Here is a 27,056-nt window from a genome sequence, read left to right on the forward strand (position 1 = left end):
CCTCTTATGAGGCCTTTTAAGGGGTGAGTGACCCATTTCTAATACATTTCTAATATGGTATCAGAGAGGGCTCAAGTCGATGATGGTTTTCTCTTTATCTTTTATCTACCTCACGAGTGGAAGACCGATGTCCTTTCCGGCCCACATCGATGATGGTTCTCTCTTATCTCTAGCATTGCCTACCCACGTGATGGAAGACCGATGTCCTTTTCCGGCCCACACATGAGGGGGCGTGTTAAATTCTCTAAATTCTATCCCACATCGACTTGGTGATGATCCAATCTAATCTATATAAGTGTGGATAACCCTTCCCCTTTTGAGACTTTTTAAGGGGTGAGTAACCCATTTCTAATAAATGTCATTATAATATACTCCCTCCGTCCCGCTTTAGGAGTCCCGGTTGATCAATTTTAGGCGTCTCGCTTTAGGAGTCCTGGTTAAAATAAATTAATAAAAAATACCTACAAAGTGTTAAAAGTGGGTCCCAACATCCACTACAACTAATAAAAAAGTGTTAAAAGTGGGTTTCAAGATCCATTATAACATTTATTTATTGGACACTCAATTAAAAGTGGGTCCCAACATCCACTATAATATTTATTTATTACCTACTTAAACACTTTTTTCTTAAAATATGTGTCCGACTCAACTGAGACTCCTAAAGTGGATCGAAGGGAGTATATGCTTGCATCTAAAATCGATTGTAGGCAATTATTTCTTCATACCTTTACAATGCATTTGTAGTTTATTCAAATTATTCCAAAATATACATGACAGAATTGAGTCGTATCTTATACAACAGCCAAACAACATTTTATTCATTTCCAACGTGATTAACGTTAATCATAGCTTGCGTCTCTAGTTAATTCAGTCATTTCATCACCACGAATTAGGCGATAAGATATACCATCATGGACCACTACTCAAGTTCAATGTCTAATCAGTCAATATATTAAATGCAGGACCACAAAATTAAAGGCCACGTGGCAGTGAACATCTCCATTCAGTTCTGCTTATGTTGCTAATTTAGTGATTTGATAATGTGATCACAAGATTAAGAAGTGATTCTAGATCCTTTCTAGAGAGCATCTCCATCCATGTTTTTAATAACAATATGAAAGTGGGTCCAGATCCACTTTTATTTCTTGTTCTTAGGCAAGAGCATAACACCCACATCCATAATCTTACGTAAGGACAAGTTCAAGGGTCCCATCATTCTATTATTCAATTTAAATACTTCAATTACTAAAAATATTTCTAAATATAAAAATATATTAAAATATAAAAAATACATAATTAAATCCTAAAAAATAAAAATTACATAATTAAAATCCTAAAAAATAAAAATACATAATTAAATCCTTGAAAATAAAAAAAGTGAAAAAATACATTAAAAGTGTGCAGAAAACGGATATAATGTATTGGGAAGTGGGAAAGTATTTTTTTTATTTAAAAACGTTTAATTAATTTCAATTTTTTTTTTTTAAAAAAAAGAAAAAATCAAATTTGCCCACAGCTATGCTGTTGGCCAATCGCAGCCCGCCACGTAAGCCTGCTCAGCGGCACAGACATGCTCTTATTTAAGAGCAGCGCCGTGCTGATGGCATGGACGGACGAGCTGCAGCGGCAGACGGTGGTGGAGCGTGCCGCTGGCAAGGACGGAGACGCCCCCGCTGCGGATGCTCTGAAAGATTGTAGTAACATTTTCCAATGTGCGTCAGTTTTACAATTAATGACACAGTAACATTTTCCTTTCTGGCTTTCCATATTGAGTAAATTCTAGTACAAGTTTTCTTCTTCATTTATGGATTTCTCTATTTCTTTCGGTACTAACATATAACCTTTTAACATGCCATCTACAATCCACAGTTAATTTAACATGTGGAACGTGATGTTTTTTTCTGTGTTCCAACATGTTCTGATATAATTTTTGACGGGTTACAGACCTATTTCACATCAGATCGGATGAGTAACAAATGTTGGATTAGTATACAAATGATATCCACCCCTAATTAATTAGAGATCCATTGAGATGATAAAAAACAAATCCGTGCAAGCTTGACTCCACTCAAAGCGGACAACATGATGTTGGATTAGTATACAAATGCTATCCACCCCTAATTAACTCGAGGCCCTTTCAGATGACCAAAAAGAAACCCGCTAAAAACAATTTCGTGCAGGTTTGGCTCCACCTAAAGCGGACAATATCACAAAACTAATGTGCAATCGACTATCCCAGCAGTTTTAATATTTTTATACATATTTATTATAAATATATAAACTTGTTATTTGTGGAATCTGACTCAATATTTCAAATTAAATTTTTTAAACAATAAAAATTACAAATTAAATACAATAAGAATTATAATTAAACCAGAAATACTGAATTAATGCACCCTAATTTTCCCCACCGCGCGACCAGAGTACTAGATTAATAATCTTGATCTATTTGCTGATCTTGAGTCTCTAACCTTTTACAAGGACATATGATAACTAACCATTCTTACGTACCAATTTTTCTATAAATACATATTCTTAACCTCTTCCACATATAGAACATACTACTAACCTCATTTCATTCACTCTCACACACACATGGAGTCAACCAAAATTTTAACGTTCAATGTGGTGAAAAAAATCCCCAAAGCTGATCACCCCGGAAACGCCAACGCCTAAAGAATTTAAACTCCTCTCAGACATCGACGACCAAGGGTCCCTCCGTGCCCAAACTCCGGTGATTCAATTTTATCGGAGAATCCTAAAGCTGGGAAAAATATAACTAAGAAAAGTTAAGGATTTAGAATCCTGAAAAGTTGTACTCCCTCCCGTCCCACTCTAGGAGTCCCAATCACTTTTGCACACTCATTTTATAAAAATCATAATAAATAGTAAAAGTGGAGAAATAGTTAAGTAAGGTAGTGAATAATGTTATTAAGACTCTTCTCAACATTATTATCTCTCTTATCTTACCATTTTTCTACTTTAACTATTTATTACTCCATCCGTCACAATTTAAGATTAAGATTTAGTTATGACACAAATTTTAAAAAATTGGTGGAGTGTGTAATAAATGAAATGAGGTAGTGGTTGTTGGAGTGTGTAATAACTGAAGTGATGTGGTGGAAAGTTGGACCCTTTTAACTTTTTGTATGTTATAATTTTGATTTTGTTTTATTGTTATGAAATTAATGACATTTGAGTGTAAATTTGATGAATAATGAGGTTAAATTTTATGTCAAAATATGGTAGATTCTAATTGTGACTCTTAAACCGGGACCGACTTAAACGGCAAAATGTGACTATTAAACTGAAATGGAGAGAGTATGATTTTTACAAAACGGGTGTGTAAAAGTGACCGGGAACTTTCCTTGTACTTGAGATTATGATTACTTTCTCAGTTTGATTAAAAATCAAAACAAACACAAGAATTTAAAATTTAAGGAATCAGATTACTTTTCCAAACAAAATCCTGACAACAAAACATGACCTTAAGTCTTAATTGCAATTCAAGTACCTAAGTTAACTAAGTAAGAGTGAATGAAATGATTACTTAAAAGTTATACTCCATCCATCCCAGAAAATTTGTCACTTATTTTCATTTTTGCTGCTTTAAAAATTTATCACTTTTCAATTTTATCATTTTAGGTAGTGGATTTCACATTTCACTAATTTATTCTCATTCACATTTTATTATAAAACTCATATATAAAAATAGATTCACACTGCCACTAACTTTTTCAACTCACTTTCTATTATATTTCCACATTTCCTAAAATTCGTGCTTGATCAAATGATGACAAATTATTAGGGACGGAGGGTGTAATAAAAATGTAAACAACTTTTTTCCGCATCACGTTGAAATATGGCTATGTCATTATAATATACTCCCTCCATCCACGAAAAATAGACAAGTTTTGCCATTTTGGTCCGTCCAAAAAAAATAGATTAAGTTTAAAAAGGAAAGTTTTCAACCAATGCTAACCCTACACATCATTCTAAATGTGGACCCCACAATCCATTAATACTCATTTCACTATCTTTTTCCCCTGTCTTACTTCCATATCTCTCTCTTACTTTACCAATTATACATTAAAACTCATGTCATTGACAATGTTATCTATTTTTTGTGGAGGGAGGGAGTATATGCTTGCATCTAAATTCGATTGTAGGCAGTTATTTCTTTATCCCTTCACAAGTGCATTTGTAGTTTATTCAAATTGGTCCAAAATATGCATGACAGAATTGAGTCGTATCTTATTCAACAGGGCAAACAACATTTTATTCATTTTGCAACGTGATTAACGTTAAACATCACCACGAATTAGGCGATAAGATACGCCATCATGGACCACTGCTCCAATACACATGTTCAATGAGAGGAATCTTTCATAAAATCGATCAATATATTAAATACAGGACCACCAAATTAAAGGTTACGTGGCAGTAACATTTTCCTTTCTGGCTTTCCATATTGAGCAAATTCCAGTAAAAGTTTTCTTCTTCATTTATGGGTTTCTCTATTTCTTTCGGTACTAACATATAACCTTTTTAACATGCCATCTACAATCCACAGTTAATTTAACATGTGGAAGGTGATGTTTTTTCTGTGTTCCAACATGTTCTGATATAATTTTAGACGGGTTATAAACCTATTTTACATCGGATCGGATGAGTAACAAATGTTGGATTAGTATACAAATGATATCCACCCCAAATTTATTAGAGACACATTGGGGTGACCAAAAACAAATCCGTGTGATCTTGACTCCACTCAAAGCGGACAATATGATGTTGGATTAGTATACAAATGCTATCCACCCCTAATTAATTCGAGGCCCTTTCAGATGACCAAAAAGAAACCCGCTACGGGTTTGGCTCCACCTAAAGCGGACAATATCAAACTAATGTGCAATCGACGATCCCAACAGTTTTATTATTTTTATACATATTTAATATAAATATATAAACTTGTTATTTGTGGAATCTGAATCAATATTTCAAATTAAGTTTTTTAAACAATAAAAATTACAAATTAAATACAATAAGAATTATAATAAAACCCGAAATATTGAATTAATGAACCCTAACTTTCCCCACCGACCGGAGTACTAGATTAATAATCTTGATCTAATTACTGGTACCGAATCTCTAACCATTTACAGGGACGTATCAAAACTATCCATTTTTAACAACTATAGTTAATTTTCTATAAATACACATACGTAATGTAAGCTCACCACCTCCACACATAAAAGGTCCTAAATTTTCAACTCACATACACATGGATTCACTCAAAATTTTAACGTTCAAAGTGGTGAAGAAAAACCCAGAGCTGATCACCCCGGAAACGCCAACGCCTAAAGAATTTAAACTCCTCTCGGACATCGACGACCAAGGGGCCCTCCGTGCCCAAACTCCGGTGATTCAATTTTATCGGAGAAACCCCTCGAACGAAGGAAAGGACCCGGTCAAAGTGATTCGTGAAGCCATTGCCAAGGCCTTGGTTTTCTACTACCCTTTGGCGGGACGCCTGAGGGAGGGGCCCAACCGTAAGCTGGTAGTGGAGTGCACCGGAGAGGGGGTGGTGTTCATCGAAGCCGATGCTGACGTGGCACTGCACCACTTGGGTGATGCCCTTTATCCTCCCTTCCCATACTTGCATAAGCTTCTTCACCATCTCCCATCCACTGCTGGTGTCATCAATTGCCCATTGTTGCTTATTCAGGTAGCTATTAAAATTAATTGCTTTCTAATGCTCCCACTTTCCTTTTAAGTTTTTTTAGTTAAGATAATTCAAGTTAATTGAGTCTTTTCTATTTTTTTTAAAGAGTAATTGGCTATTTTAATTTATTCTCTATTCATCTATCTTACTTTACTCTTTTTACTTTATTCTCCATCCATTTAATACAATATTTTTAAATTCTGAGCTGAAAAAAATGCATCTGTTAACAAGAAACACAAGGAATATTTAAAAATTTGTGCCGAGTCAAAATTGTTATTTAAATGGTTAACATAGAGAGTGTTAAACACTTTTACTCTAGTTTATTTCATCACTTAAAACACAAAATAACACTGCATAAAATCTTGCGTCTTTCAAGAAAGCAAAGAGGTTATCTTCCATCGGACGGAGGAAATACTAATTACTCTCAATTCTAAATGCATAAGGGTGGTTAGTTGTTCTATATTAGAGCTATGTTACCTAAACGTGAGTTGTTGTCATGTTTTGTCTTATAGTATATTTTTCTTAATGAATTAAACGTGTTTAACGGGGCAGGTAACACGGCTTACATGTGGCGGGTTCGTGTTCGCCATCCGCTTGAATCACACCATGACCGACGCTGGAGGGTTGGCCCAGTTCTTGTCGGCTGTCGGCCAGTTTGCCCGTGGAGCCGATGCCTCTTCGATCAGGCCCGTTTGGGAAAGACACCTCCTCAGCGCTCGTAACCCCCCGCGCGTGTCATGCACACACCACGAATATGGCGATACTACTACTACAGCTACTGCTACTACTACTACTCCACCTGATAACGATATGGTGGACCGCAGTTTCTACCTCAGCGCCACCGACATCTCCGCCCTCCGCAGCAGCCTACCCCCGCACCTCCGCGGCTGCTCCACCTTCGAGATAGCGGCAGCTTGCACGTGGCGCTGCCGGACAATCTCGCTCTCTCTAGAGCCCAACGAAGTGATAAGAATCTCATGCATGGTGAACTGCCGGAAGAGGCTCAATCCACCGCTCCCGGAGGGGTACTACGGCAACGCTATCGTCTACCCTGCCGCCGTCTCGACGAGGGAGAGGCTGTCGCTGCGGGAGGCGGTGGAGCTGGTGAGACACTCGAAAGCACAGGCGACGGAGGAGTACGTGAGATCAGCTGCGGATCTGATGGAGATGAGAGGGCGGCCCGGTTTCGAAGCGAGGGGGACTTTTATAGTGTCAGATTTTACGCGGGCGGGTTTTGGAGAAACGGACTTCGGGTGGGGCGCGGCGACGTATGGTGGGCCGGCACAGTGCAGAGATCTGGTTCCTGGAGTTGTGAGCTATGTTCTACCGCATAAGAAAGGGGTGGTTGTCACCATGTGCTTACCGCCAAACGCCATGGACAAGTTTGCGTATGAGCTTGAGAGGGCTGTGGCGGGTAACCGGAAAAGCTTACCTCTTATAACCTCGGCGCTGTGATCTTACGGATTAAAAACACAAAACATATAGTAGAAGAAAAGAAATTATTTATTGTGTATTACTAGTATTTATTTTGAAGCTTTTGTTCAAATCCTGCATGTTACCTGTGTATCACTAATTAAATAAACAAAACTGAAGAAAGAATTGGGGATGGAAAAATATGTATTTTATTTCTTGATACTATATGTTCTAGGGTTACATTCTTTTATAGGCAAGAGGTAATGTACATATGGTAAACGAGATCTCCGGAGATCCTATTCTAGTTATGGTATACAATCAATTTAGAATCAATCATCTTAATTCTAATTATTTCTTTCCAACACTCCCCCTCAAGCTAAGTAATGGGGTTTCCGATACTTAACTTGCTTAATACTTCCCTGAAGGACTTCGCGTTCACAGCCTTGGTTAGAATGTCTGCCAACTGATCCTCTGATTTCACATATGGAAACTCAACATTCTTGGACTCAATCTTCTCCTTGATGAAATGTCTGTCGACTTCCACATGTTTGGTTCTATCGTGCTGGACTGGATTCTCAGAGATGCTAATAGCAGCTTTGTTATCACAGAACAATCTACACGGTTTTGGCACGTAAAGGTCAAGTTCTGTCATGAGCCTCTTCAGCCACAAGATCTCAGTGAGACCACTCTTGATTCCACGAAACTCGGCTTCTGCACTTGAAAGCGCTACTACCTTCTGCTTCTTGCTCCTCCAAGTAACAAGGTTCCCCCCCACCAATGTAAAGTATCCTGCAGTGGATTTTCGGTCATTTGGGTTTCCTGCCCAATCTGCATCAGTGAAACCATTAATATCTAAGTGCCCATGTTTTTCGAACAATACTCCATGCTCAGCAGTGCCCTTCAAATACCGGACAATTCGCAGTACGGCTTCCCAATGGTCTTCTTGTGGTGAGTGCATAAACTGACTTACTACTCCCACAGCATATGCAATGTCAGGTCTAGTATGAGACAAATAAATGAGCTTTCCTACCAGTCTTTGATATCTTCCCCTGTCTATGAGTTTCGCTCCTTCAATTATCTGCAGCCCATGATTCTGTATCATTGGGGTATCTGCTGGCTTGCAATCTATCATGCCAACTTCTGCTAGAAGATCAAGAATATACTTCCTCTGATTGATGAAGATTCCCCTATTTGATCTCAGAACTTCAATTCCTAAGAAGTACTTGAGAAGACCTAGATCTTTCATTTCAAACTCCTTGAATAAATTCTTCCTTAATTCGCCAATCTCTTCTTCATCATCCCCTGTGATGATCATGTCGTCCACATAGACGATAAGACATGTGATTTTCCCATTCTTCTTCTTGATGAACAATGTGTGATCTGAGTTACTCTGTTTGTAGTCATATTTCTTCATCACTTCAGTAAATCGGCTGAACCAAGCTCTAGGAGACTGCTTTAGTCCATATAGTGTCTTCTGGAGTTTACACACTTCTCCAGACTGAAATTCATCGGTAAATCCAGGGGGAGGAACCATAAAGATTGGTTTAGGCAGTTCTCCATGTAGAAATGCATTTGTCACATCGAACTGGTGAAGTGGCCAATCCTTGTTTGCTGCGACTGAGAACAATACTCTGACGGTGTTGATCTTTGCTACTGGGGAGAAGGTCTCAGCATAGTCAACTCCGTATGTCTGAGTGTACCCCTTTGCTACAAGTCGCGCCTTATATCTCTCAACTGAGCCATCTGGTCTCCGTTTGATAGTGAACACCCATCTACATCCCACGGCTTTGACCCCTTCTGGCAGTTTTCCCTTCACCCAGGTATTGTTTTTCATCAATGCCTTCATTTCTGTAAACATAGCCTCCCTCCAGTGTTTGTGCTTCATTGCTTCCTCGGCAGTCTGTGGAATTTCCTCTTCCTCATAGAGTGCCGCTTCAAATGCACGTGCCATTTTACTCAGATTTCCTTGCACAAAGTTTGCAACTCCATATCTGCTCTTTGTACCAATCTTTTCGGGAGAATACCGTTTTGGGGGAATACCACGAGTAATCCGATACGGAAGAACGTACTTCCCAGTGTCACTATCGATAGTGTTGTCCTCCTTCTCTTCTGCAGTGTTAGTATCAACTACAATATTCTCTTCGGGAATTGGTACGGGGCATACCTGGGATATCGGTTGAGGATGATCAGGAGGTGGTTGAGACGACTCTGGTGGAGAGGCGTGCTCGGCGGCAGTGACCGCAATGGTCTCTGTTGGTTCCTCAATTAAAGGGGTTGGAGGTGACACAAACTAACTTAGACAGTCCCCATGATTAATTTCAGGATTTTGCTCCCCCTGACTGCTAAGGTGGTGAGGGTAGAAGAACTCGGTTTCCAAGAAGTTGCAATTTATAGTGGTGATGATTTTCTTAGTACTTGGGTCAAAACATCGATAACCCTTTTGGTTTACCCCGTATCCCACAAAAACACATTTAGTAGCACAAGGTGAGAATTTGGTTCTTTCATGTTTGGAAATATGGACATAGACTGTGCACCCAAAAACTTTAGGCGGCATGCTAAGGGATTCGGGTATTTTGGCTTGTTGGGAGAGGATATCAAGGGGGGTTTTTTTGTTGAGGATTTTGGTGGGTAGTCTGTTTATGAGGTAGATGGAGGTTGCCACGGCTTCTGGCCAAAGAAAGGCTGGAACTTTGGATTCAATCATAAGGGCACGGGTGACTTCTAGAATTATTCTGTTTTTTCTTTCGGCTACCCCATTTTGTTCGGGTGTGTATGCACAAGAAGTTTGGTGAACAAGGCCTTTCTCTTTAAAAAATTCAGACATGCCACTATTAACAAATTCCCTCCCATTATCAGATCGAAGGATTTTTATGGTGGTTTGAAACTGGGTTTGGATCATATGAAAAAAGAGAACAAATTTTTCGGCCACTTCAGATTTATGTTTCAAAAAGTAAATCCAAGTCATTCTAGTGCAATCATCAATGAAGGTAACAAAATATCTAAAACCCTTTCCCCCAATAACGGGTGCAGGACCCCAAACATCAGCATGCACAAGTTCAAACATAAATTTCATACGAGTATCTGAAGGTTTGAAAGATTGTCTGTGGCTCTTGGCCAAAACACATGTCTCGCAAGAAAAATCTCTAGGAATTGTAAAATTTGGAAACAAAAGCTGAAAATAACCATGGGAAGGATGTCCTAGTCTTCTGTGCCACAGCCAAACCTCCTCTTTCGTGGATCCGTGAGCCAGCATTGCACTACCATGTTGAGCTACCCCATCCACGTAGTAGAGTCCTTGGTTCTCAGTGCCACGCCCAATGATCTTCCTCGTCCGAATATCCTGTAAAATACAACAACTTGGGTGCATCAGAAGAGTGCAATTCAGTTCTCTTGTGACATGACTCACTGACATCAATCTTTGAGATAAGCTTGGCACAAATAAACATTTTGACAAACGAAGATTTGGAGAAATTTCTATGGTTCCGGCTCCGGCTACTTTAATTAGTTCCCCATTTGCAGTTCTAATATAAGTCTTAGTGATCTCACTAAAGTCACTAAAGTCCGTTCTCTCTGGAGTCATAGTATCTGTGGCCCCACAATCAAAAATCCATCCCTTTTTATCAATTCTATCACTGTTTTGCACGTTAAATGCAGCGGAAATATTCATCAAAGGTGCAAAACGGTTTTGGGTGTCGATTTGGTCAAAGTTTGGGTTTATTTCGGAATATTTGAAACTTCTGGGCTGCTTATCATAATAGGGTAAACTGGGGGGTTTATATTTTAGAGAGTGGGGTGCATTATGATATTTATTATAACTTGAGGACCAATAATTGAAGAGGGTAAAGTTGTTAGGGTTTGATTGAAAATCAAACCCTTTACCTCCTGAAATCGCACCGCCTCCCCAGTTCTGATCCTCCATCGCTCCGGTCCGTTCCACAAAATTTCCGACCCGGATTCCGCCCCCACCGCCGCCGCCGCCACTACCGCCGCCGGTTTCTGGCTGGGGAGGATTGTTCGGCTGGTTCCCTCCTCCGTTCGCCACTCCTCTGTTTTGATTTGGGGCATTCTGCCGCTGCCCGATTTCACCGATACCGACGGCGGCGAGCTTCCCTTGGGCTCGTGCCTTCTGCTTTTCATCCCACCATTCCGGGTATCCTACTCGGAGAAAGCAGGTCTCCCTCGTGTGCTTGTTTTTCCCACAGTGGGAGCACCACAGCTTACTCTTGTCTGGTCTTCCTCCGGCGGGTTGGTACGTGGCTCCGGCAGGTGGCGGTCGTTGCGGGCCTCCTCGGTTGTTCGGTCGATCCCTCTGTGCCCCGAATCCGTAGCCGATTTCCCCCGATGATGCATCGGCGCTTCCTACGCCAGTGGAGTCTCCGGTGGGTGGAGCGGATGCCGGTGGCATGATTTTCTGTCGAGCCGCCTCCTTCTTCACCCATCCGTAGGCTTATTCGACTGAGGGGTATGGTTGTTGTTTGAGGATCTCCCGACGGATGTGGTCATACTCTTGATTCAATCCTGTGAGAAATTTGATGAGCCGTTTCTCACTCGCGTGCTGCCGATATTGCCCGATCCCCTTATCACAGCATGTTACCGGTTGTTGTTGACTTCGATCGATGTTCACCCACAACCCGTGGATTCGACGGTAATACGTCTCAAGGTCAAGGTTTCCTTGTCTAATATATATTACTTTGTCCTCCAGGTCGTAAATCAAATACGGATCAGCCTTGCTCTCGAATGTGATTGCGAGATTGTCCCACAAAGCTTTGGATGTTTGGTGGTGAGCAAAATCGGCGATAATATCGTTTTCGATGTTATCGACGATCCAAGAAAAAACTGTCAGATCAGTTTCTTCCCAATCTCGATACCCCTTGCTGCCCGGTTCGGGTGGTTCGTCGTGGATATGAGAGTATCCCCTCCTGCTTCCTATCGCGACTTTCATAAGCCGCGACCATAACGGGTAGTTCTTCCCGTTCAATTTGAACGCCACGGTAACGTTCTTGTTTGTCCTCAACTTTGAGGATTCAGTTGTTGGTTTTTCTTCATCTGTGTTGGTTTCAGTATCTGACATTTTTGTGTTTGGGAATTGATTTCTTTGTTGGTTTTAGCTTTTTTGGCCGAGAACTGGGTATAGAAGGGCTATGATGATAATTTTCTGAGCCAGAATTCTTCCTGCTCTGACGCCATGAAGAAAGAATTGGGGATGGAAAAATATGTATTTTATTTCTTGATACTATATGTGCTAGGGTTACATTCTTTTATAGGCAAGAGGTAATGTACATATGGTAAACGAGATCTCCGGAGATCCTATTCTAGTTATGGTATACAATCAATTTAGAATCAATCATCTTAATTCTAATTATTTCTTTCCAACAAAAACAAATAGAAGAGTTTCTTATTGACATGATATTAAGAATACTGTGAATAAAGTAAGAGAAATGACGAGAGAATAATTAAGAGATAGAGAGTAAAAACAGAAATGACTCAATTATATTAAATCTTTCTAAAATAGAAAAATGACTCAATAGAACATTGAAATGACTCAATTATATTAGAAAAATGACTCGATGATACCCCTCCGTCCCGGATAATTCGGGTCACTTTGCCCGGGCACGGGTTTTAAGAATTCTAATGAAAAGTGGGTTGAAAAAGTTAGTGGAATGTGGGTCCTACCATTATATATTAGTTTTATAATAAAATGTGAGTTGGAATGAGTTAGTGGAATATGGGGCCCACTACCAAAAATGGTAAAAGTGAAATGAGACAAATTATGTGGGACGGACCGAAATGGAAAACTGAGACGAATTATCCGGGACGGAGGGAATATTTGTGACATCCCTAATCTAAAGTATGCATTTCTTTTATAATCGTTGGACATTATATTGTCATTTTTACTAAATATATTAAATGTGTACTATAAAAGAATTTTTTCAAATAAATAAATAAATAATATATATATATATATATATATATATATATATATCTGTTCGTAATACCTTGAAACTACAACATGTTTTTACTTGCTTCTAGTAGGCTTTGAAATGATTCAACATATGCTTCATTCAAATTCATTGACGTGGGTTTTTGCTTAATTAACATTTAAAAATGCAATTTATTCAAGTGAGTTTATTACTTCATTCAGAAACATTATTACTTCATCGGATAAGATTTTTACTTTATTCCAGTAGAACTTCAAATGCTTCTACACATACTTCATTCCAATAATTTATTACATTATTCCATGTGATTATTAAACCATATTAGCGCTATGGCGGTGGTGATAGATATTGTAGAGAGAAAGAACGACACGCGACGGCGAAACCACATTTACGTACTGGAATGAAGTAAAAACCTACTGGAATGAAGTAAAAACCTACTAGAATGAAGTAATATATTCTGGAACGAAGATAAATCTTCGTAGCATGTTAGTATGACTTATTTACCATCGGATGAATTAAAATAGGCTCGTGATGAAGGCGAAAATAATTTATTAATTTATGTATCTTATCCATAAAAAACTAGATCTAAAAGCCCTAATTTGGTAGGGTTCGGTGGTTCGGTCTTTAAGAGTGGATTTGTGGATAATGGGACTCTCTCTCTCTCTCTCTCTATATATATATATATATATATATATATATATAGGGGAGCACTAGGGTGCCCCCTTATTTAGAGTCACAACGTACATCCAATCTGGTGTTGCCATGTGGCACAAAACATGCAATATTTTAAACACAAAAATGCAATCTAGTTGTATATGCATTTCCGCAGATTGCATTTTAGTTGTAGGTAAATTGCATTTTATAGTGTTGAGTTTTGCATTTTCACATAAATTGCATTTTATATTGTTAAGTTTTGCATTTTTACATATATAAATGCAATCCGTCTTTATATAAAATGCAATTTATGTGAAAATACAAAACTCAACAATAAAAAATGAAATCTGCATATAACAAAAATGCAATCTGGCGAAATTCGTTTATAGCTTCTATAAATATATATTGCATTTTAGTGTTTACAATATTGCATTTATTGTGCCACATGGCAGCACCAAATTGGATGTACGTTGTAACTTTAAAATTTGTTGTTATACTAGTACATCCCTATATATATATATAGAGAGAGAGAGAGAGAGAGAGATGTGATCATATCATAACCCCCAAATCATATAATAACTCTATAACCAAATCTGGACCACATATATTTGATAATTTTGTGGTTGAGATTCAAACTTAGATTTACTTCATAAAAAAGGCGCAGAGGGGTAAAAATGTAATTTCTTCATTTAATTTCTGAATTTTACTCCAAACGCGCGATTCACTGTTTTATTTCTGTTTGAACTCAATTCTCTCACCTTCATCTTCATCTTCACAATTAACAGATCGATTCTCTCATCTTCATCTTCCATATTTCTCGCCTATTTTATTTCAACATCTCCAGATTTTCTTCGATTTGTTCATTATTCCGTAGTCTCCATATTTTGTTTCCATAATTGTGATCGGGAAGATGTTTTCAATTTTGCGTTCTTATTTTCATTGATTACCTCTTCAATTGCTGTGAAAATTTGCTTCGATGGAATCTGTAGCAAATAACGAAGGTAACAATCATTATCTATTATTTAGCTTATTGATTGTGTTCATATTCATGTATTGAATTTGATTTTAGATTAATATTAGTTGTCGATTGGTTTATGTTTCTGATGTATTGAAATTCTTATTTGATTATATTATGTATTGTCGATTATGTGTTAAAATGATACGCTTGGCTTATAAATGTTAGGTTTACTGCATAACATGATAGTTTTGTCGGATAAAATGATATTATGATAAAATGAGACTATGATAAAATGATACTATGATAAAATGATACTTTTACTGATTTGTAGGTATGTGCATTCCTGTTTGTGATGATGCTTTGAAGCCAATGATTGGTATGAAATTCAATACATTAGTAGAAGCAGTTGGTTTCTATGAACATTATGCTCGTTCAGTTGGTTTTGGCATTCGTAAAATGGGTAACAAATCAGTTCAAGGTATTACTAAGTGGCAGTATTTGGCTTGCAGCAGACAAGGCTCTAAGAATTTTATACCTGGTCATGCATCCCAATCAACTGAAGTGTCTTTTAAGAAGCGTAGGTGTCGGTCATTTAGGTGTGAATGTCTTGCTAAGCTCAATTTGAGATATTATTCAGATGGCAAGAGCAGAGGATATGAGGTTTATCAGTTTGTTGAGTATCATAATCACTTAATGGTTGCGGATGAGCATAGGCATTTTATGATGGCCAATCGCAATCTGGATCCTATCCATCGGAGGTTTATGGAGGATTGTGGCAGGTGTAATATTGGTCCCACTCTCACATTCAAACTTTTGAAGGAGATAATGGGTGGACCTGGAAATGTTAGATGTGATATTATTGATATTAGAAATGGTTATCGTGATATTATGTCCAATATTGATGATTCAGATGCTCAAATGATTTTTGATTATATGCGTTCTCAAAAGAAATCATCTGATGCCTTCTATTATGAAATTGAGATAGGATCTCATGGAAAGTTAACTAGACTCTTCTGGGCTGATGCTATTTTAAGACGAAATTATCATATGTTTGGAGATGTAATTTCATTTGACTCAACATACAACACTAACAGGTATATATTACTTTTGTTGCTAATAGACATAAAATTATACTTTTTGTTGATTAAATTACTTTTATGTTATAAAATGATACTTCTGAATTATATAATGACAAAATGATACTTGCAGCAGATAAAATGATACTTTTGGCTGATAAAATGATACCCATAGCTGATAAAATGATACTTTTGGCTGATAAAATGATAGTCATAGCTGATAAAATGATAGTCATAGCTGATAAAATGATACTTTTGGCTGATAAAATGATAGTCATAGCTGATAAAATGATACTTTTCAGACGTGTCATAGCTGATAAAATGATAGTCATAGGTGATAAAATGATACTTCTGAATTATATAATGACAAAATGATACTCATAGCTGATAAAATGATACTTTTGGCTGATAAAATGATAGTCATACCTGATAAATATAATTCATTTTTATGTTATATTCTGAAGGTATTGCATGATTTTTGCTCCATTCACTGGAAAAGATAACCATTCTAGACCAGTTACATTTGGAGCTGGCTTGTTATCAAGTGAAGGTAGAGAATTCTATATCTCAAATTTAGCACTGTTTAGTACTACAGAGGGATGGTGCGATTTTCACCCTCAGTGTGTGCGATTTTCACACAGTGAGGGATTTCTGGTTTTGCTACGTTTTTTTCTTGTTTGTTTCTTCGTTTGCTCTTCGGTGGCGTCGTTCTCTTGGTGTTCGTCTCCGATTGCTTTTCTGGTGGTGGTAAAGGGAGGCTGGGTGTTTTGCTGCGGTGATTTTCATGGCGGAATCCGAAACTTCGGAGGGTTTACCGGAGAACTTCGAGGTAGAGGGGGAGCTTTCCCCTGTGCAGGAGGCTAGGGGTGTTCTTGTGTTGAGAGATGGAGGGTCTGATTCGCCTGATCCTAAACGATTGGCGAGAAAGAAATCCTTGCGTTCATTCAAATCTCGAGGGCGTCTTTCAAAATCGATGCTGAAATCCCCCTTGATGAGGATGGCGGAGATGAGAAGGGGTGGCCTTCGGGGTAGAGCTCTGAGACAATCGGGGATTAAGATTTTGGAAGGGTCCGATCTAAAATCTGTTAAGGGGACGAAAGGAAAAAGGGGTCGATATCCTCAGGCTTTGGCTCCGATTCTGGATTGCAATGTCAGTAAAGTGGTTGTGGTGGAGGAAATGGAAGGGGAGGGTGGAATTGAGGTCACTGGGGCTGCCTCGTTTTCCAGAGATAGCTCTGTAGAAGGTGGTTCTACACACTTGGAATTCATTCCGGCTGGGACACCTCTGATTTGGCCTTGGACTTAATATCTGCTCAGCCTTTACAGGAGATGGAGCTTGTTGGGGAGCGGGTGGTGTCGAATTTGGAGATGGGTACAACTTCTGGGAAGGATTGTCTGATGGAGGAAATCATTCAGCAGGCTCGGACTGGGGACAACACTCCACCGGGGGTTCTTCCATCGGAACTTGATGAGGAATTCCCTCCTCTGAGTAAGGAAGGGCTGAGGGATGCCAAGGAAAAGGAAAGAAATAGAGGGGGTGGGGGAAGAGAAGCTGGGGGTACTTTGGAACAACAACCAAAAAGAAAGATGGACAAATACAAAGAGGGTCTGACCGGAAATCTAAATTCTAAGGGGGAAAGCAACAGGTGGGCTGGTGGTAAAAATTACAGAGAATCTCTGGTGGATGGGGGTAAGTTAAGGGCCAATTCTCCGATCAGCTTTGAGCCGGGGAAGATCAAGAAGCTGGGGGTGCAGGGTGAGAGTAATGGGCTTCCTTCAATCCAATTTTCAGGAGAAGAAACTGCCTATCTTGCTGAGCAGTTGGGCTATGCTGTGGTAGGTAAATTCTCTCACTCCATTCCGTCCTCCTTCCATTTGCAAAGAGCATTTCAAGGCATGAAGTTTCTGGGGGAGTACTCATGGAAGTATATTAATGCGAAACATGTTTTAGTTTAGTTTCACTTGATTGATGATTATGCAAAATTATTAAGTGGCCTTAATGGTATGCCGGTTTGGTTTGTGGATCGTCATCCTATGAGAGTTTTTAAGTGGACTCCCGACTTCGATCCCTTCTTTGAATCTCCTATTGTGGCAGTTTGGTGTAATCTGATTGGGCTCCCAGTTCATTTATTTTCAATTGGTGAATTACTTGGTGTGCCACTTCAAGTGGACCATGCGACTATTACACGATCTAGATTGTCCTTTGCTAGATTGTGCATTGAGATTGACATTTCCATGACCCCAACACAAGAGATTATTCTGAATTTGCAAGGGAGAGAGATTAGGCAGGCGGTGAAATGGGACCGGATCCCCCTTTACTGTCAGGAATGTAGGCATGTTGGGCATTCAAGTGATACGTGCTACGCTAATGGGCAGAGAGTAAGGCCGATGAAAAAAGATTATAAGCCCTTTAATGCAATGGATGCTCAGGTTGATTCAGGTTCTAAAGGTGTTAAGGAGGGTCTGAGTTGTCAGGTTGGGGGGGGGGGTGTTGAGGAAGAGAGCAGTAAGTTTGGTGGTTTTGAGGAGGTTCAGGTTGGTGTACAGGGAGCCCAGGGAGTTCTGGTGTCGGAAGTTAGTCTGTCAGCAGGTAGTTTAGGTGTTGGGGAGGGTGGTAGAGAAGAGGGGGGTAAGTTTTCTTACCAAAGGAGAGGGCGTGGGAGAAAGGGTGTCAGGAATGGGGGTAGGAGAGCTTTGTCTTTAGAAAGGGAACAAGGGCGTTCGGAGGGTTACCCCAAGAGGGGAAGTGGCAGGGGTTGTTCTCCTAGATATCTGGAGAATAGGTTTTCTCCTTTAGCTGGTGAAGAGGTGTCTTTGGCGATGATATCAATGAGTAATCCCCCAGCTGGCGCTCGGTACTATCGGTCTCTGCCCAATGGTGATTTTGATATTGAGGCCTACGAGGATGAGAAAGATTGAGATATGGATGATGAGGAGCCTGATGGGGACCTGGGGGAGCCTAGGAAATGTATCTTGGAGAAAAGAAATCTTGCATTGGAAAGAGGAAAATAACAGGAAAATGTTGGCAAAGCAAAAAAGGTAAAGGTTATTCCCTTGGTTCAATCACATAATGTTTGATATGTCATTTAATCTTTTGATTTGGAACGCTAGGGGTGTAGCGAATGCGAACACCCAGAATGTTATTAAACGGTTGATAAAGGAACATAAGATCTCGGTGTTGGTTATCATTGAGCCTCTGATTAGCCCGAGAGCAGATTTTTTCAGCAGGAAGTTTGGTCTACAATATAAAGGTTGTAATAATAATGGTCAAATTTGGTTATTCGCGGAAATGGGGATTGAGGTGGATAGCTGGGATGACTCGGAGCAAATTCTGCATGCCCGTTGTGTTTCTTCATTGCTCCCAACCCCTTTCTTTATTTCTGTGGCGTATGGGAAGTGTACTAGAGTTGGAAGAATCCCAATGTGGAACAAGCTGAGGTGTTTGGCTGCGATAATAGATGGTTTACCTTGGCTGGTAGGAGGAGATTTTAACACTTTTGTTTCGGAAGATGAAAGGAAGGGGAGTAGTAATAATAGAACGAGGGAAATGCTGGACTTTGTTGAAGCAATTTGTGACTGTCAGTTGATGGATGTGGGTGCGGATGGACCTAAGTTTACCTGGTCACGTGGGGAGATCTTCGAGAGGCTGGACTGAGTTCTTTTGGGAGAAGGGTGGACGAATCTATTTGAAGCTACTAGAGTTTCTAACTTGCCGAGAATTCTATCGGATCATTGCCCTGTTCTTATCTCTTGCAGGCTGTCGGGGTCAAGACCGAGGCCTCCGTTCCGGTTCAAAAATATGTGGGTTAGGCATCATACCTTTTTGGAAGAGGTGAACAGGAGTTGGAGGGAATGCACTGGGACGTTCGGAATGATTAATGTCCAAATAAAGTTAAGTAGATTGAAGAAATGTCTGAGAATCTGGAATAAAGTTGTGTTTGGGAATGTTCTGGAGAAACTTAAAAAGGCGGAATTGGATGCTCAGGAAGCTATTCTAAATTTCGAAGAAGAGCCCTCCCCGGTGTCGAGAATGGAGATGAACAGAACTGCGGCTGAGTATTTGTTGATATTAGAAATGGAGGAGGACTTCTGGCGACAAAAGGCAGCGGTAAAATGGGTGGTAGAAGGTGAAAGAAACACTAAATTCTTTCAAGGTTGGGTGAGACATAGAAGAACAAAGGTTAGAATTCACCAAATTGAGGTAGGCAGCCACTCTCTTACTGAGGAGTCTGATATTAGAGCCTCAGCAGTCAAATATTATGAGGATTTATTAACAGCAGATGCCGGAACGCTGGGTGAACCTGATCTGGAAATCATTAAGTCTCTCCCAATAGATGTGGATATGGGGGCCCTAGAGAGGACTCCTGATGAGGAGGAGATCAAGAAGATTGTTTTTAGTATAAATGCAGAAAGTGTCTCGGGTCCGGATGGATATTCTGCTCTCTTTTTCCAGGTTTGTTGGGAGATTGTGAGGAAAGATATAGTTGAGGCAGTGGCTGATTTTTTTGCTAGGGCAATTATACCTAGAGGGATAGCAGCTACAATGATCGTGCTTATCCCAAAAAAGAAGAATCCTTCTAGGTGGGCTGAGTTTAGGCCAATAAGCTTATGCAATATGATGAATAAGATTATCTCTAAGCTCCTTGCTACAAGAATGGCTCCTTTATTGCCAATGATCACAGTGCCAAACCAGAGTGGCTTTATAAAAGGTCGAACGATCAGTGATAATGTGCTCCTGGCCAAAGAACTTTTTCGTGAAATCTGGAAAGGGATCTCGTCTCCAAACATGGTACTTAAACTAGACATGGAGAAAGCCTATGACAGAGTCCAATGGCCGTTTCTCATCAAGATCATGAAGAGGATGGGTTTTTCTGATAAGTGGCTATCTTTCATTGAACGTTGTGTCTCCCCGTGCTGGTTTTCTGTTCTGATTAATGGCTGTCCAACTGGTTTTTTTAAGTCTACCCGAGGCTTAAGACAAGGGGATCCCATCTCCCCCTCCTTGTTTATCTTGACGGCAGAATACCTATCAAGGTTACTTGATCGAACTATTCTGGGAAAAAAGGACATGATGTACCGATCGGCTAGGTATTCTTTTGGAGTCTCGCATCTAGCTTATGCGGATGATATTATTATCTTCTCGCAGGCTCAGAGTTCGGCTATTTTAAAGCTTTCAGAGTGTCTTCATCATTACATGGATGTGTCAGGACAAAAAGTGAATGTGGGGAAAATCTGCTTCTTCGTTGACAAGAAATTTGACTCTTGGGCTGCAGAGATCATGGGAGTCAGTGGATTTCAACAAGGAAGTTTCCCTTTCACCTACTTAGGAGTGCCTATCTTTCGTGGAAGGAAACGTACTAACCTGTTTATGTTCATCCGTGATAGAATTTCGGAGAAAATTCATAGTTGGGGTCATAGACATTTATCTTTTGGGGGACGATTGACCTTGATAAAGAGTGTACTTGGAGCCATCCCGGTTCATATTTTTCAGGCTTTGGAGCCAACAAAGGGGGCTATGAGAAAGATAGAACAGGTTCTAGCAAGGTTTCTTTGGGGCTCGTGTAACACGACAAATAAGACGCATTGGATCAAATGGGAGAGAGTGTGCTTACCAATTGAAGAGGGAGGCCTTGGTTTAAGACGCATAGCAGATACAGTGGAGGCGTTTAGCATCAAGATGTGGTGGAGGTTTCAAGAACAAGAGTCCCTTTGGGCAAGGTACATGCTTCATAAATATTGTTCTATCTCTTTCCCTCCGATTCTAACTAAATCTAGTCGGTTTAGTCCGATGTGGAGAAGAATGTTTAAGGCGGGACAGAAGTGCCGTGGGCAGATTAGATGGATCCTGGGAGAGGGGAAAATATGTTTCTGGTATGATACTTGGTTAGCTGATGTCCCTATAGCAAGCATTGTGGGAGGTCGGGTGGCTGTACAACCAAGAAAGGTGAGTGAGTTCTGGAATGGAGACCAATGGGATGAAGTGGAATTGTTGAATCTAAACGAGGAGTGGGGTGTACCTCTGGAAGTAATAAATCAGATTCTTCAGGTGCCTTTTGATAGAGGGGAAAAGGATAGAGGAAGATGGGCTTTAACTCCCAATTGGAATTTTTCAGTTACTTCAGCATGGGAGTTAATCAGAAACAGAGCAGAGAAAAGAGGGATACATAAGTCTATTTGGAACAAATGCGTTAGGCCATCGATTTCCTTTTTCTGTGGAGATTATTGGCTAACAGGATCCCTATTGATGCGAAACTTCAATGGAGGGGAATAGAGCTGGCATCGAAATGTAGATGTTGTGCTAAACCGAATGTTGAAACGAGATTGCACTTATTTGTGAATGGTGATGCAGCGAGAATGGTGTGGGGACATTTCACAAGATGGTTTCCACAAGTCCCGGTGGTTGTAGAGGAAGGAATAAACGTTGATGTTCGGCTTCGATGGTGGCAGAGGCATTTACCTCCACGCCGGAGAAACCATGTAAGTATTATTGTGCCTTGTCTCATTCTCTTGTTTATTTGGACGGAAAGAAATGAATGTGTGCACCGTGAGAAGAAATATATGGTGGAGAATGTGATTAGGAAGGTGGAACGCTACTTGAGAAATCTGATGCTGGCAAAACTCCTAGGACCAGATCAATGGGAAGCATGCAGTCTAGGGGAGGCCTGGGGTTTGGTTTCTTCATGTAGGAGGCGGATGAGGAGAATAGAGAGGGTCCAGTGGAGACCGCCTGATCGTGATTGGATTAAGGTGAATTCAGATGGAGCCTTCCATCTTGCAACTAGGTCGTCTGGTGGTGGAGGGGTGCTGCGTAATCATCTCGGGAAAATTGTGGCAGCGTTTGCTGCAAATTTAGGGATAAGTATTGTATGTGAGATTGTTTCTATAACTACTGTTGAGGATAACATCAAGAAGCATCAGGTCAAGGACCAATATGGTAGAACATTGGATGTTATGTATGATTGTAAGCAAGACACATTCGACTGTAGTTGCAAGAAGTTTTCCAGAATTGGTTTGTTATGTTGTCATATATTTTGTTTGTTGAAGAATAAGTCTGCTAATCTCATTCCTGAGAAATATTTTGGTCGAAGGTGGTTGAAGAGCTCTTTACTAAAGGCAGCACATGGTCTACCATCTGAGGAACAACAACCATTTGAACGTGTGTTCCATTTTTAACCTTTATTTGTAAAAATTCTATTTTTCAGTCAGAGAAATGATAGTACTTATTGTAATAATGTTATCTTTTATCTTGCAGATTTGGATGAAAAGCAGGAAGTTAAGAAAAAGTTGTTCTCCAACTTTTATCGATTAGTCCAAAAGTCTGAAGGAAGTATGGATCATTTGTCTTTGTTAAGTGCTGGTCTTGATGATTTGGAACAGCATATGTTTGGAAATTGTGCAGCACCTTCAGTCATTGAAAAGAAGAAGATGGTTGAGGATTTTTATGGAATGGCAGTACCTGATGTAATTGATGTACATCCTCCAGACGTTGTTAGTACTAAAGGATCAGCTAGTGGCAAAGTAGCAAAGAGGCAGAGTGCAATAAGGAAAGCAAATAAGCCTCTACGACGGTGTGGTAAATGTCATGAGATGGGTCGTCATGATTCAAGAAATTGTGGTAGAGTCAATGAGAAGTCAGATTGAAGCCATTTGATATAGTTTAGGTATTTTAGGTGTATAAAATGACATTTTGGCTGATAAACTCATTCTTTTGTTTATAAACTGATAAAATGATACTTTAACCTGAAAAAATGACATCAAAAATGATATATAAGCTGATAAAATGATACTCGCAGTTGATAAAATGATACTCGCAGTTGATAAAATGATACTTCTGACTGATAAAATGATACTTTAGCTGATAACATCATTCTTTTGTTTATAAACTGATAAAATGATACTTTAACCTGAAAAAATGACATAAAAAATGATATATAAGCTGATAAAATGATACTTTTGGCTTATAAAATTATAAAATGATACTCGCAGTTGATAAAATGATACTTTCAGCAGATAAAATGATAAAATGATACTTCTGACTGATAAAATGATACTTTGGCTGATAACATCATTCTTTTGTTTATAAACTGATAAAATGATACTTTAACCTGAAAAAATGATACTCGCAGCAAATAAAATGACAATAACCTTATAAAATGATGTATAAGCTGGAAAAAATGACATATAAGCTGATAAAATGATACTATCAACGGATAAAATGATGTTTTAATCTCACAAAATGATATATAAGCTGATAAAATGATACTTCTGACTTATAAAATTATAAAATGATACTCGCAGTTGATAAAATGATACTTTCAGCAGATAAAATGATAAAATGATACTTCTGACTGATAAAACGATATAATGACAAAATCATAGTTGTAGCAGATAAAATGATAATTTGGGTGATTATATTCGAAACCACTATTACAAAACGCTATTATCAAGTCATAGAAGTTAGTATACAGGGGGTTTAAATTCTCTAATCATCTTTTCAACATCAATTTCTTCTTTTTTGCTGTCATTCTCAAACTTCTTCTTTATCATTGTAAGTGTCTCAAAAGCCTTCTTGTTAGTATCTCCAATAAGCAATGCTTCAGTATATCTGGCACGGAGTTTTATGAAAGACTCTGTTCCCTTCTTCGTTAAACCCGAATTCCAGTTACGAACAGGACCACCCATGTAAGTCTCCAAATGGCGCATCACATAAATTCCACAGTCAACTTTATTTGTATCGTTCTGCCATGGCATATTCATGTATCTGGTTTTTGACAGTTTGACAGTTCTTCCCATTGATGGATTGAGTCCATTTCCAAGATAAGTTCGGAAGAAATTTCTCTATTCAAATAACACAAAACATACATGAGGTTGATTAAAAATTATATTATGTTCCATACTGAATTATAGTCAATGCATTTTAACTAATAAATACTGAATGCATTTAACTAAACATACCAGAGTACTTGGTGCATCTTCATATTTCTTCTCAAGTAAATCTTGACTAACCAGAGAATTGTCAATCACATCCATCATTTGCATTTTGAGATTGAAGCAGATGATATAATAATGTTCGTACGCCCAGATTGGAAAGAATATCTAATTTTCAAAACATTATATATAAATGTCATTTTCAAAAATATAGGTATGTTGTTCTGTAAGGGATGTGATCATATCATAACCCATATTTATTGTGATAACCTAATAACCCTCATTTTATGGATGAAAAGTATCATTTTGTAGAACAGAATATCATTTTATGGACGAAAAATATCATTTTTAGTAAAAATGATACTTTTGACCCATAAAATGATAGGGTTATTAGCTTATCACATAAATATGGGTTACCATTATAACGCACCCTTGTTCTGTAATGTATATCTAATTATGACTTACCAGGTCATAATTTTCCCATTTGAAATTTTCAATCTGTGACACAAATTCATTCAAGTTTGAGCAAAATCTTTCTCGACTCTCTGCTTCAGTCCAACCAGATCTCCTTGCAGTAATGTTGTAAATCTGTCATGTTTACATTTTTGTAAATATATTTTAACTTTTAATGTAATACTATTATTTATTTACTCGTTTACTGTACCGTAGGTGTGGTGTTGATGAAAAGACGACTCGGTGATGCCTTTGATTTGAATTTTTCATTGTAGTTGAGGAACACAGCCCATGCATCTATGATGTTGATCCTGACGTATGAACGTGGAGCAAGGCTGTGGAAGTCAATCTTGAACAATGTGATCTTGTCGTTCTCATAAACTACCTCATAACTGATTTCAAATTCATATTTAATGTTAGTTAAAAGAACTGAATAAGAATATAATTATGTAATTCAAAACTTACTGTTCACTTTCTTCATCTTTCATCAACCAGTACATTATTTCTCTCTCTTCTTTATTCAGCTTTCCTTTCAGATTTACTGCTCTGACATTGTAGGGAGAGCACATTGCTTCAACAATTTTCTTTGTTGTTCTGACCACTTTCTCCTTCTCCTTTTCGACTGGAGGATCTTGATCTTGAGAAACCATCTTCTTCCCTTTGTCCTTATTCAAATTTTCTTCTCTCTGTTTTAAAACTTCATCATCTCCTTTTTCAACATTTATATCCTTGATGACAGTGGATATTATGTTATCAACTCTGTCATGCTTTCATTTAAAAAAAATATAAATTGTTATTGACAGAAGGGATACTATTTTATGATGCAAAAGTATCATTTTATGATGCAAAAGTATCATTTTATCATTTTATTATGCAAAAGCACAATTTCTATTATTTTTTTCAGGCAAAAGTATCATTTTATCATTTTATCATGCAAAAGCACAATTTCTATCATTTTATCAGGCAAAAGTATCATTTTATCATTTTATCATGCAAAAGTATCATTTTATCCGCTTAAACTATCATTTTATGATTCAAAAGTATCAGTTTTCAAATAAAACAGAACTACCAAAAAACATCATCAAACATATATCATTTTAAACATATAAACAATCATTTTATGTACTTAAACTATCATTTTTAAAAGTTACCTCATATTCTTCATTCTGAACTTCTTTCTCTGAAACTTTTTCCTTTTCTTTTACAGCTGCTTTATTAGCCTTTTCCTTTTCGCTTTCATTCTGTTTCTCTTGCTCGTTTTCCACCTCATCATCTTTTTCCTTCTCCACATCCTTTTCCCGATTAAATTCTTGATTCTCATTAGGACTGTCATCACATTCAGGTATCAGAGTGAAGGTAGGGAACTCATTCTTATTTTTCAATATATATGTCCTCTCAGCAGCTTTAGTTAACTCAATCATGATATCAATCCATTCAGGATCATCAGTTTCATCATTGTTTATAGCCTGTGTCATTGTATTCTGACTTTCTATAACATGCTTCACACCTTCCTCTCTCAATCCCATTGCATTTCTCGTTGTATCACAGATTATCTTAAAGCTATTGAGATTCCTGAGTTTATCCGGCGCTGCTTCAAGGACATCAACCATCTTCAACATTGAGGCTTTAACATCCTTTGCAGCTCCCTTCCATTCATTTATGAAATTCTCCCATTCATTGGTTGTCCCCACTTCATCATGATCATGATGATCATTTGTCTTCAAAACTTCTACATCTTGAGATTCATCTTCTTCGTCATCTTTATCATTTTCTTCATGTGGCTGCTTTTTATATCGGTCATACATATGACCCAGACCAAATGTTGAATTCTCCATTTCTGCTCTTTGTCTATCTTTCAACAGTTCTGCAGTCCATCCTTTCACTGTTGGGTAACATCTTGGCACCATTTTTTT

The 27,056-nt window shown here is 38.6% G+C and overlaps 2 protein-coding genes across 2 annotated transcripts; both read left to right on the forward strand.

Annotated features, from left to right (window-relative positions):
• Nucleotides 1-5,254: 5,254 nt before the first annotated feature.
• LOC125220182 (benzyl alcohol O-benzoyltransferase-like) lies at nucleotides 5,255-7,323 on the forward strand. Its single transcript, XM_048122334.1, has 2 exons — nucleotides 5,255-5,725; nucleotides 6,275-7,323. Exons 1-2 carry the CDS (start codon nucleotides 5,282-5,284, stop codon nucleotides 7,175-7,177), a joined length of 1,347 nt encoding a protein of 448 aa, XP_047978291.1. The 5' UTR covers nucleotides 5,255-5,281; the 3' UTR covers nucleotides 7,178-7,323.
• Nucleotides 7,324-15,053: 7,730 nt separating this feature from the next.
• LOC125202070 lies at nucleotides 15,054-23,528 on the forward strand. The gene is made up of 3 exons (XM_048100390.1): nucleotides 15,054-15,062; nucleotides 22,851-22,918; nucleotides 23,015-23,528. Exon 3 carries the CDS (start codon nucleotides 23,092-23,094, stop codon nucleotides 23,401-23,403), a length of 312 nt encoding a protein of 103 aa, XP_047956347.1. The 5' UTR covers nucleotides 15,054-15,062; nucleotides 22,851-22,918; nucleotides 23,015-23,091; the 3' UTR covers nucleotides 23,404-23,528.
• Nucleotides 23,529-27,056: the final 3,528 nt, after the last annotated feature.

Source organism: Salvia hispanica, chromosome 1, assembly GCF_023119035.1.
Source record: "Salvia hispanica cultivar TCC Black 2014 chromosome 1, UniMelb_Shisp_WGS_1.0, whole genome shotgun sequence".
NCBI lineage: Eukaryota > Viridiplantae > Streptophyta > Magnoliopsida > Lamiales > Lamiaceae > Salvia > Salvia hispanica.

What these genes read in the sequence shown, in the direction of transcription:
- LOC125220182 (XM_048122334.1), top strand. Translation starts at nt 5,282, where the DNA reads ATGGATTCACTCAAAATTTTAACGTTCAAAGTGGTGAAGAAAAACCCA. An exon ending in GCCCATTGTTGCTTATTCAG is followed by an intron (nt 5,726 to 6,274) that starts GTAGCTATTAAA and finishes TTAACGGGGCAG; the next exon opens with GTAACACGGCTTACATGTGG.
- LOC125202070 (XM_048100390.1), top strand. Translation starts at nt 23,092, where the DNA reads ATGGATCATTTGTCTTTGTTAAGTGCTGGTCTTGATGATTTGGAACAG.